We start from the raw sequence: 12,240 nt of genomic DNA, 5'->3' as shown, positions 1-12,240 counted from the left end.
GTGTTTCTACCTTGTGACGGTGACTTTGTAGGATGAACGTTTGAGATTTATAAGGGGCACGGGGTGACCAATAAGGTATCTCAATTGGTGTGTAAATAAGTTAGGCAGCACTGACACGGGGTCCACAGGTATGAAAAGAGCATAACCGAGGCCTGGGAGTGGTGAGCATTTGGAGATCAGAACATCGTAAGGACCTTTTGGCCCGTACTGAAACGGCTGTACGCCGTATGGACCTGTAAACTCAATTTCCCTGTACAAGATTACTCATTGGTTTTTTCGGTAAAGTCACGTATGTAGAAATACAATAAAATTATATTACAACAAAAACAATCACGACGTTTCGATCACAACGCAAGCGATCTTCATCAGGTGTCAAGAACAAATCATGGAGGTAAATACAACAAAAAGATGAGAGACGAGAATTCAATAAACCTGAAAAACATTATGTGAAGCACAACCAGTCAGGCCAACAACACAGTTAGACACTTCCTGGCGGACCACGAATTTCAGAAGAGTGTTAAATTTCGTGTTCAACCTTTGGATTGCACATACCAGTATAGATAGAATGAAAAATACGAGGTACACGGTCAGTAGAAATACATATACAAGTCCACCAAGAGGTAAGGAGGGAGGAAAGACGGTATGTGCAATCCAAAGGTTGAACACGAAATTTAACACTTCTGAAATTCGTGGTCCGCCAGGAAGTGTCTAACTGTGTTGTTGGCCTGACTGGATGTGCTTCACATAATGTTTTTTTCAGGTTTGTTGAATTCTCGTCTCTCATCTTTTTGTTGTATTTACCTCCATGATTTGTTCTTGACACCTGATGAAGATCGCTTGCGTTGTGATCGAAACGTCGTGATTGTTTTAATATAATTTTATTGTATTTCTACATACGTGACTTTACCGAAAAAAAAACAATGAGTAATTCCCTGTACAAGAATACGGGCTAAACCGTATGGGTTGACACGGTATGTACAGAGTGAGTGGAGTTTGTATGATCTCCTGTTCCACACACATTCCTGTCAACCCCTTATCAGTGCCCTCCCTTATTACAGACCAATGCAGATACCTTATTTGTCACCCCGTGCCCCTTATAAATCTCAACGTTCATCCTACAAAGCCACCATCGCGACGGAGAAACACAGGCACATTTTTGTTCGTCCGTATTGAAACGCCTGCACGCCGCCGTATAAGACCTTAAAACTCAAATTTCCCTGTGCACTGTACAAGAATTCTGGCTGAACTGTACGGGTGGACGTGGCTTCATGGGTCAATGTTGGGTCAATGTTGGGCCAACGTCGCAACCTGCTGCTGAGACTCGAAACCCAAGAATCGCACGCGAGCGCACGGTTTCCCCACGGACCGTGGTCAGGCGCGCGACACAGGAAGCGACTTTTGGTTCCGAGTAAACACGTGTGTGTGTGTCGCTCGCATCACACGTTCACAACAACGGCGGCGGCGGTGACTCGATGCTTACAAACGCCACCTCTCGATTTAATGCGCGTGGGGTTTGGTCAGTCGGTGTCCGTCGCTGCGTACCTCTGGGCGACGCGAGCCCCCCCCCCTACTGTGGGCCGGAACGCGCCTTTTTGTTCGTCGCCCGGCTTGCTTCACACTGTGGAGGCAGAGTTGATTCGGAGCTTCCTGCTCACATCGTCTTCGCCACTAGGCTCTCTTTAAAACAAACAAACCCTAAAGCACGCCTAGGTGTGTGTGTTTTTTTATTACACACGCGTCACGTTCGTATGTTATTCAGTCACGTATTGTCCCGTTCTGCGTTTTGGATTACTTACCCTAATACCCGAGCCCACACATTTGTTAGATTCCAGTCGTTGACTGCACTGGAGTGATTCTTTGTGTGGGTTGTTGATGTTACAGTATTGCTATCGCTTCATAATTACGGCGGCGAACTTAATGCTGTACTGTAATTGAAGTTACCAATACAGTATAGCCATATAACGGTTTAACACTCCCATAGCGATTCCGTGAATTGTCACGATTATATTTAAGAATACATTGTGTTTTTTTGTCTGCATTGCCTCGTGTGTACTAATGTACTATCGACTACGCTCTTGAATGTATCGTCTGTACGGATTATGTTACGTACTATATCTTAGTAATCTATGCCGTCTCTGTGTAAAACACGTCACATCTGCATTGGCTCGTATGCATCGTTGATCTTGTTTGCACATTTGTCTGTAAGTGCTGTCGTTCGCAGTGCAGTATTGCATATCGCTCGAGACAACTACCGTCTCGGTAATAGTCACTTCTGTGTACAGCCCGTAACGTCACAGTGTCGTCTTTACTGCACTGCATCGTTTTATTTCTCCAGTGGATCGCCAACATCGTTCCGTCTCATTCTGACCACTTCACCTATAAAACGATGCAAAAGACGCACGTTTAACTCCGATTAGACGCATTGTCGGGAGAGTCGATTGTTTTTCTCAATTGTGTTGCGGCCATAATTAGTGCTAACATTAAGAATAAAGCCTGCCCGAAGGTGCACAGTTGTCTGTAAGTGTTCATCCCTCCGGCTCCCCTCTCTCTCCCTCCTGGCCTCTCTGTCCGTCTTTCCTCCCTCCTTACCTCTTGGTGGACTTGTATATGTATTTCCACTGACCGTGTACCTCGTATTTTTTCCACTCTGTCTATGCTGGTATGTGCAATCCAAAGGTTGAACACGAAATTGAACACTTCTGAAATTCGTGGTCCGCCAGGAAGTGTCTAACTGTGTTGTTGGTCTGACTGGATGTGCTTCACATAATGTTTTTTCAGGTTTATTTAATTCTCGTCTCGCATCTTTTTGTTGTATTTACCTCCGTGATTTGTTCTTGACACCTGATGAAGATCGCTTGTGTTGTGATCGAAACGTCGTGATTGTTTTGTTTTAATATAATTTATTGTATTTCTACATACGTGACTTTACCGGAAAAACCAATGAGTAATTTTATGCAGTCACGAAAGCTTTAATACTTTATTAAGGCTGTTAAGCTCAATGGGCCTAACCCGAAATAAACCGATCCTCATTTAGAGTGGGTCGTTTGCCACGAGTGTTCAACTGGATTTCCAATTTGCTTTCGTGTAATAGTTATTAAATAATGCACAACAGCCTTTTCTCTACAGTTATAAGTTCAGTGAAGGGCCAAACTATGTTTGAAAATGGTTGATATGGATAATATGTTGCTCTTCAAAATGCATAATTTTACTTGAAAATATTGTACCTTTGAATCGATGTACAGTACAATTAAGAATTGTTTCAGCAGAGCTATGATTTCCCCAGATTGCTCTTGCACAATCTCAATGGTGGGCAGCTGATAAATTTAGTTATGTACACTGGGAACCGGAGGAGCGGTGGGTGGCATGGTGGTCATAAAACTGGTGACCCGCGTTCAATTCCTGGTCAAAGCTATAATTACCTGCGAGTGATATTTGAACCGGTTCTGACATTCACCCTCCTTTACTAACCTGCACTGACCAGCATGGTGATGTATGTTCAAACATCCCACATGACAAACACGACATGGAGAGAGATCGTCTGCAGTGACTTGTCAAAGGGAGGAAAATATATTGTGTGGAACTACTTTAGAGACTTAATCACGGCTGGAATTTATAACGGGGTCAGCGTCAATCAGAGCTATTAAAATCCATAAACTCCCAAGCTTTTGCGTCGTTTTTGCTTTGTATTCACAGGGACTTATCGCGGCCGAGCTGATCTCGTCTCGTGGCCAGGCAATGGGGGCCGATCAAAGCACCGCCGAGGGGGGCAAGGAGGGCAGCCTTGAGGCAGCGAGTCATCCCGCCCAGGGTGAGACCACCGCTAGTGGCCCCCTCTAAAGGGTTTCCTGGAGGTGGAGCGGTAGTGCCGTGGTTTGCACGTTGCACTATAGATCTGGCTACCTGGCTTTTATTCCTGGCCACGGCTCACATCAGTGGCAACTGTCCCCAAGCTGCCTCCTTCATCCTGCACTGACCAGCGTGCTCAAGTATGGTCAGATAACCCCCTTGACTGACACGGCATGGGGGGGTGCCTTCAACCAGCAGTGGATTGACAAAGGTCTTTAGGAAGTGTATCACCCGGGCAGACTGCTTATGCATAGCTGCCACAGTTCCATATATTAGCAGCTTTCAATTAATGTCTACAATGAGTAACACGTTATAGAACAAGTTTTGCAATTTCCTTTGTATTATAAGTGTATGCTCTACTTTGGGGTAATTGTGCTATTGTGATGTCAGAAATTGTCTCTGCCCCATCCCATGGTCTACAAACCCATATACCACATCTGCTGTTGTACCAAACCAACAGTTTGTCTTCAATGTTAGACCAATACCAATGCAAACCATGAAGGCACAATAACAGTATGGTTTACATCCAGTCTTACATACTGGCTTACCATTATTCCATCCCTTGTACTAGTCACTCGTGAAGGGAAAGTAATTGATTAGTTATTATAGATTCAGAGTTCTGGCTAGCTTTAGTTAGCGCATTGGGTTGCAATCCAGAGACTGCCGGTTCGTTCTTCCAGTACAGGCATTTTGGAATAACTCGCGCTTTGTATTTAGACCTTTTATTGACATCCGCGAGGTCATTTTCGGAATGACGTCATCCGCAACGTGACATATGCCACCCTAGCCTGGCACCGCGCCCCAAAGTCGTTGCCAGCAGCCAGTGCGATACGATAACTCGTGTGCTTCACCGTACAGCATCTCGCTACGCGTACGCCGGCACTGCTCCCTTTGTCTGACGTCTCTCGTGATCGTACGCTGTAAAATGTACTTGTGTTGCGTCCACCGCTTTTGTTTCACCCTTGCGCCATATCGCACACAGTTTAAAGGTCGCGGTCTGAGCGTGGCTGTGTTTCACTCCAGCGCTGTCCTCGAGACAGCCTGGTCCCTTCACCTGATGAAGGCCGCTTGTGTTGTGGCCGAAACGTCGTGATTTTTGTTGTTTGATTTTTTACCTACGTGACTTTACCGAATAGAACCAGAGAGTATAAAGTATTATAGTGTGTGTATATGTATTGTATTGATTTAGGCTAGGATAATATAGGCGAGTGTGAGTGAAATCCCCTAACCCCCCTCCTTTACCTTTTTTCTTATGGGAAAATTGCTTATGACATACGTGATTTTGAGTTACGCGCGCTTTTCCAGGAACGCAATTGTCATGTATGTCAAGGAGTGCCTGTACACCAGGTAATACAAGGGCCAGGTTTCTTGAATGCCATCGGCCTCTGGCAGCCGAACTTGGTGTGAGTACACCACAGCCAATCGCAGCTTGTGTGTGGCGGGGCACATTTTGGATAATCCCACCTCTTCCAAGATGTCTGTGCGGTTTGGAAGAGGAGGCCAAAATAACCCATAAGGGACTCCCTAGATAAGCGGTTCTCAATCTTTTTTAGCTTCTTGTGCCTCTTGTTGAATTTTGTTTCAACCGAATGTCTCCTTCATAAAACGAATGTCCCCTTGCCTGACCCAACATGGTTCTGAGAAATAAGTGTATGAATAATGAACATCAATATTTCACCTATTGTCCATTTTGTGAGGTATCCTCGCTAGTAATTGCAAGCGAATTTAAAAAAATGCAATGGACGCTCTGCATGCATGACGTAATTTGTTTGAGCTCGCTGGTTACTCTCAGAAACCACATTGTTTACAATCAGTGAGTTTAGAAAGGTCTTTTGTATCGTTCTAGATTACCACATAGATTTACATTTTATTGTAGTTATTTTATATTGTCAGATTCATACATGATTATTCACCAATGACACTCATATATGATATAATTTCACACATTTATAAATCACCTCACGTATCCCCCGTGACATTTCCACGTACCCCGAGAGGTGCACGTACCCCCATGTTGAGAACCACTGCTCTAGATCTTCATCTAGGGAAGCCCCTTCCAACAGCAGTGATGTGAGCGAGCAATTGCGTGGCTGCACCTTTAACTTTGTACCTTTACCAGGAGCGCCTCTGAGGATTAAACGCACGTTTCTGCTCTTCTGGCTGTTACGGTAGCGCTGTCGGGTGCTCGTCCAAAGGAGAGGGCCACCATGGAGGACATTGTGGTGGTGGCACCGGGCGTTCAGACCTCCCCCCGTGACCCCTGGAGTGACCCCGAGCTCCTCAAGCTCCAGGAGATTCCACGCTTCTTTCCTCTGCTGCGGGGTGAGGCTGCCCGGAATGCACACATCGTTTCGTTGACAAAAAGTGCTAAAATAGCAGCTAAAATTTAAGGGTGTTCTTGCATTCAATCTTATGCATACTACATCGTTTGAAGAAAACCCCGAAAATATGTGTGTGGCATGTAATTGTGACATTTTTATTAATGTTTATTGATCTCGGAGATTTTTTGTATTTCACAATCTGTTTGAATCATTGCCTTCCCAGTAATTTTTATTTGAAAATCTTCTTAATATAAATGTTTAGAAACAAAGCTTTTATCAATGGCAACATAAATAAATTCGGTCATTAACGGACAAATTTATTCCTGAAAACAAAAGTATAGCGATTCTATCTATTCTCGCTATGGCTAATAGCCTTCTCGTCACATTGTGAAAAGATGGCAAATAGGATTTTATTCTCCACTTTTTTCGACAAAACATTAAATGGCATGCATTATTTTTCTGCGCTAAGCTGAAATATTATCTGTTAAACATCATCTTTGCTGACGCTTTGTAAAGGTTTAGCCTTGAAGATGTAAAATGTCACGTGTAATCCGAGCTTTTGTTGTGTGCGGTCACATTGCTGCTGATTAGAAAAAAAACAAAGAAAAAACTAAATATTATTTTGAAAATGTACGAGATAAAAAATGACACTGTAATAATTAATGCAGTTACATTTATAATGGTTTATATTCATGGCTTTTATTTTCTAAAATATATGTTGCATTTGTTTCCATGGAAATAGATTCTATTTCATTTTGGGTCTCATGTGAAGCTGGCACCAATTTCCTGCAGATAGCACAGGCATCGCTTTAGTCCAATGAAAGCCATGCTGGGGCTGTATTGGAATTTATAAAGAGTGTAAATTGAATTCACTCCTTAATGTTACACATCTTAAAAAAAAATGTAAGCTCATGGTGACAAAATTATGAAGATGCAACTGTCGCATAGCAGTTCTTTGTTTTGCACTCAGTATATGCATGCATTTTAAATCTGTCATTACACCTGTGCAAAATGAATGTAGCGCACTCGGTGGGTCTTACAGAGGCCCTGTGTGTGCCGGGAGTGTGATACGTCAGGAGACTTTGCAGTTCTCACTGCTGCAGATTTGGGCGCCGGGGTTTTGGAGACGCACCCAGCCTATTGCCGCTGTACCTCATCCTCTACAGATTCCAGACAGCCTTGTGCAGTTAATTTGAAATCACGATCACGTTGCCACTGCCGTGAGATGCTTTACTTCTGTTTGTGTGCATGCGTACGCATGTGCGGGTGTGTGTACTTAAAGTCTCTGAGTAAGTATGGTTGTTTAATATATGATTATTCACGCAAAGCAAGGTGCCGGTGATGGACCTTTAGCCGGACTGTTTTTGCGCTTAAATGTACGTCTTCCATACCCTGTGTGTGACCGCGGAAATGGAAGTTCTATATTTGGAATCTTTTTTTAAGTGCTTAGGCTTAGGTGGATGCACTGTGTTTTATGTATTTGCAATGAATGTTGACAGCAACATCTCCTTGTATATATGGGGAAAAATGAAGTATAATTATTTTAAAATATATCGTGCATTTATAACATTTAATAATAACAGTGTGATAATATATTAACAAAATTAACATGCCTTGAACTTACCATTCCTTTCGCCAGTGACTTCTTATTATTATTCTTTGTGCCTCTACAAAATTAATCGGATTCTAAAGTAGCGAGCAGTGTTGCTTTCGGTGGTAGCTTTGAGCCAACCTCTGACTGCCAGTGTTTGCTGCCTGTGACGATTGTCCGGTGGCCGGGTGACATGAGAATGTGTAGTGGGAAACCAGTGATGTCTGTGCTATCCATGCGCTGCAGGTCTTGGACCTGGCGAGGCGGTGGCCGGAGGGGCAGCGGGTGTGCGTCTGGAGCGCATGGACTCGCGCCGCGTGCTGCAATTGTGTCTGCGCTACCAGGAGCACCTCCAGCAGTGTGCCGAGGCGGTCGCCTTTGACCAGAACATGCTCACGCAGCGCATAAAGGAGGTGAGCGCTAAGTCTTTTGTTCGATTAGGTTGGCAGCTGACCAGGATTTTGTCGTCGCTTTGGCAAGAGGGTTGCGGCTAGCTGTGGTTACGTAGGGGATTTCTTTTTGATGATTTATTTGCGGTTGTACACGAGTCGTGACAGCGTGCAGTGGCCTGCCTTTGCAACAGATAATCCAGGGTCTTTTATATCTAACTCGCATGGATCTTTGATAACCGCCTATGGCGTTACCACAGAGTCATCTAAATCGAATGACCAAACCTGTGCAGTAAAATATATTAGTAGCTAAGCAGTACATCCATCAGCAGCTGTGACTACATATAAAGAAAAAATTTAATGGAGTTATTCTGTTCTTATTCAAGTGACACTCGCTCTTTCACATTGCAGCCAGATGAGCTATTTGTTTTTTTTTCTGTGTCTGCACATCGGCCATATTGGACTAGTCTATCCAGAACTGAATTAAATTCTGATTTAAAGCTTTCGTGACTGCAGTGATTCATATTCTTGGTTCTTTCGGTAAAGTCACGTTGAAGGGAAACAATAAAATAATATATTATATAATAATATATAATATATTATATATATATTATATAATATATTATATATTATATAATAATATATTATATATTATTATTTTATTGTTTCCCTTCAACGTGACTTTACCGAAAGAACCAAGAATATGAATTAAATTCGTTCTAAGTGGGTCGTCCTTTATATTTATGATCAGTACGGATTGAGATGTTACCCTGGCCTACTTTTAAAAGAAGCTGCAGACAATTTCACAATCAGAGAGCTCATTTGTGCATCTGTCACGTCCATTACCTGGAGTCGCATTATTGGCAGGACAAAAATAAGACTATTGTACAAATCAATGAATAGCAATGAACCTTATCTTATTATTAGCCAGTTTTGTTTAGAATAGTTGAATATTGTGTGTTCTTTTGTTGTGCTCAAATATCAATGCTGCCTATAATTGCAATGTAATTTACCTTGTGGATAGACTGGTGATGGGAAAAGTCGCTGATTTAAAATGCATGCACAGTCTGCTGCTACTACTGCCGCCGCCACTTTAAGTGGCCTATAAATAGGCTATATCAAACATGCAAAAGAAGCTGTCAATAAACAGCATGAAAACAATACATGAATATTCAACCACACGTTTGCCGAGGTCGGTTTCGATGCAGAAAAAGAAACCCCTCAATGTTCCATGAATAAGTGAGGAAATAAAGGACCAGAGCACCTCTGCAGGTGCAGCTGGTCGCTGTTGAACATTTATGTCCAGCTCTCCAGCTTTTCTGCCGCCAAAATGTTATTTTCAGTAACATGTGTTTGTTTCTGCGGGCCCCCAGGCGCACGAGTGTGAAAAATAGTATTGTGTTTTGTAGTTTGTTTTATTTGCATCCACTGGGAGTCGTTGCATTGTGCTTGGCCATCATTCTCAGAATTAATTAATACCTTGGGCACCCAGAGAACAGACGGCTATTTGACTTGAGCCGATTGAGAGTCTCTGAGCGCAATGGCCGGTGCACAACATTGTAGTAGTGTTGGAACAGCTGGTTTATTGTTTATATTTTTTCCTTCTTGGTGAGTGGTAACAAAGAAATGCGGCTGTGTGCACATGAGTGCCGCGTTTGTGTGCGAGTGCATTATACATCTGTGTACATTTTTAGTTGCGCTCTCAAATGTGTGTTTCGGAAACTCCTGACAAAGTTCCCAGTACTCAGATCTAAATATCAAACACAATGCAGGACAAGACGTGGTACTTGCTGAAAATACACATCGGAGAGCTGGGTGTATTGATCTTTGGTGGGCTTCGTGAAGCGTACTGTTGCTTGCAGCAGCAGGAGGATCCCATAGATGAAAGAGTGTGAAACAGCCTCGTGTTAAAGGGGATGGCGCTGTAAGTGCTGATGCATCGTGCATTGTGTTTACTGATAATTTAGTAATTACTTAAAACGTACAACAATGACTTGGCTGAGTGGCTCGGTGGTCAGAACACTCGGCTAACCTTGCTGACAATCTCAGTTCATAGGTGTTCGTGATAAAGCCAGATTCTTAAGTCTATTGGGTTGATGGTCTCAGCCAGGTAAGCGAATAACTACACACACACACAAAACCCATCATATTAATTATGTTATTATACTTAATTTGGCAAAATTCCAACGGGGAATAAAAAATATCTGTTTTGCTGCTTTTTGATTAACATTTCTCTGGAGCATGGAGTAATGATAAAAACATTCTCCTGTAGTGGGACACGTGGGAAATGGCAGCACCCATCATCGCAATCAATGGACAGATAGCCCGTTGGTGTCCACTGCATATTTCGTCATTTGTTTCCACTTTCCTCTGTTTTGTGTCAGTATGCTCAAGTAGTGCACATCTTTCTGGCACCAATCTCTTCGTCAAGCCCATTCTCTGGTTCCTTCCATGTTTCCGAACGACAGACTTAAAATGTTCCCGTTGGTGTCCATCCTTCTAATTACTGTCTACTTCAACATTGGTCCGCCTTGGGGGTCCACAATCCGGTGGGTTTCTGAGCCAGTCCCAAGCCTGGATAAAAAGGAGGACGGTCGGGCGAAAGGATGCCGATACTTCGGCCGAGAAGAAAAAGATGAAAGGAATCCAAGCCAGCACCCCTAGTGTGGCTAAAAGAGGTCACTTGAAGGGATCTCATTAGTAGTTCTGTGATTTCTCCTTTTACGGGCTGAACTCTTAGAGTTCGGAATTGGATGCTTTGTCTCATAACAAGATGTCGAAAGCACAATTGGAATAAAATTCTGGGATTAATGAGGTAAAATAATGTATCTAGGTACAAGATGCGTTGAAGCCAAATTCATTAAAACTACATCATGCAGGAATTAACCTCATTTAACACTAAATTTTGATTTAAAGCTTTCGTGACTGCACGGATTCATATTCTTGGTTCTTTCGGTAAAGTCACGTAGAAGGGAAACAATATTATATTTTTATTATTTTATTGTTTCCCTTCTACGTGACTTTACCGAAAGAACCAAGAATACTCATTTAACACGTTTTTATTTTTAGAAGTTTTCATTGCAAAATCAATTGGTCAATATCAGGATAAAAGCAGATAGCGATTTGAGTGACTGCGCGTGAGAAGGCACTTTCCGTGGTGTGAAGCGATTGTAGTAACTCGGGGAAACTACCCGAGCATTTGGAAGTAATGATTTCATGAATCTCACTTTGCCTTCCCAAGTGGCTTGAGGCTGTGCCACTGAGAGGCCTATTGTGCACTATTTTCAGGTGCCATTGAAGTTCATAATCTTGTTAAAGTAAACAAAAGCATGTCATATGTGACACTGATATTTTAAGCTTTGTTGAATTAAATAATGTTTTGACTACTGGCTAGGTTGGTAATAATGTTTGTTACCACGGAGCCAGATTGTACAGTGCATAATCTTAAAATGATTTTACCAGCTAAGGCCCACTGAGCTATGTAGCTCTTTTTTAGAAGCGGCATGGCCACAAATGATAGCTCAGTGAAGTGGCTTATCATGTGGACATTTTATCAGCCAAATACTATAACCTTTTTAATTCCACTGCCTCTCAGTAATGTGTTTGTAACTTACCAGTGCTACTTGTGTCAAGTGGCTGTTAAAGACCGTCTGAAATAATTGTGTTATGGCGTTTTTTTTAATGAGAAAAATCTTCCCAAAAACTTGTGCTGATACAGTAAAACCTCGTTATTTCGGTACTTGATCATTTGTAATTGGGGATGATTCGGCACGGCTGCGCTTTCGGTATTAGTAAGTCTCTACGAGCCGAATTGCCGTACCGAATGGTTCAATTTCGGCATACACGTGGAGCGACGTCGCGCACCACGACCAAAACAATGACTCAGTCATGTGGCAGCGTGCGTGGTGAGCGTTATAGTGCAGACCCGTCGCTTTGGACTTTACCTTGTTTATGCACTCCGTGCAAGCCAACTCTCTCAGAAATATCGTCTACACCCACAGATAGGACTGAAGTATAAAACCCTTAGTCTGCGAGACAAATCCAAAGTTTTGGATAGAATTGATGTAGGTTTTGCCAACGCGTGTGGTGTGTG

General features: G+C 42.8%; 1 protein-coding gene across 6 annotated transcripts in view; it reads left to right on the top strand.

The window, feature by feature from the left end:
* Window positions 1-1,164: 1,164 nt before the first annotated feature.
* Window positions 1,165-12,240, top strand: part of BORCS5 (BLOC-1 related complex subunit 5) — a 49,955-nt gene continuing 38,879 nt past the window's right edge. Inside the window, exons 1-5 of one of the 6 annotated variants that reach the window (XM_032948997.2) lie at window positions 1,427-1,710; window positions 2,336-2,517; window positions 3,694-3,808; window positions 6,019-6,168; window positions 8,005-8,171. In XM_032948997.2, coding sequence (XP_032804888.1) covers window positions 3,736-3,808; window positions 6,019-6,168; window positions 8,005-8,171 — 390 coding nt within the window. In that variant the 5' untranslated portion in view covers window positions 1,427-1,710; window positions 2,336-2,517; window positions 3,694-3,735. The other 5 variants (XM_032949000.2, XM_032948995.2, XM_032948999.2 and 2 more) reach the window with 5 other exon arrangements.

Source organism: Petromyzon marinus, chromosome 7 (assembly GCF_048934315.1).
Source record: "Petromyzon marinus isolate PM22_M1 ecotype Great Lakes invasive population chromosome 7, UKy_Petmar_22M1.pri1.0, whole genome shotgun sequence".
Classification (NCBI taxonomy): Eukaryota; Metazoa; Chordata; class Hyperoartia; order Petromyzontiformes; family Petromyzontidae; genus Petromyzon; species Petromyzon marinus.
This window is presented reverse-complemented; position numbering and strand designations above follow the sequence as displayed.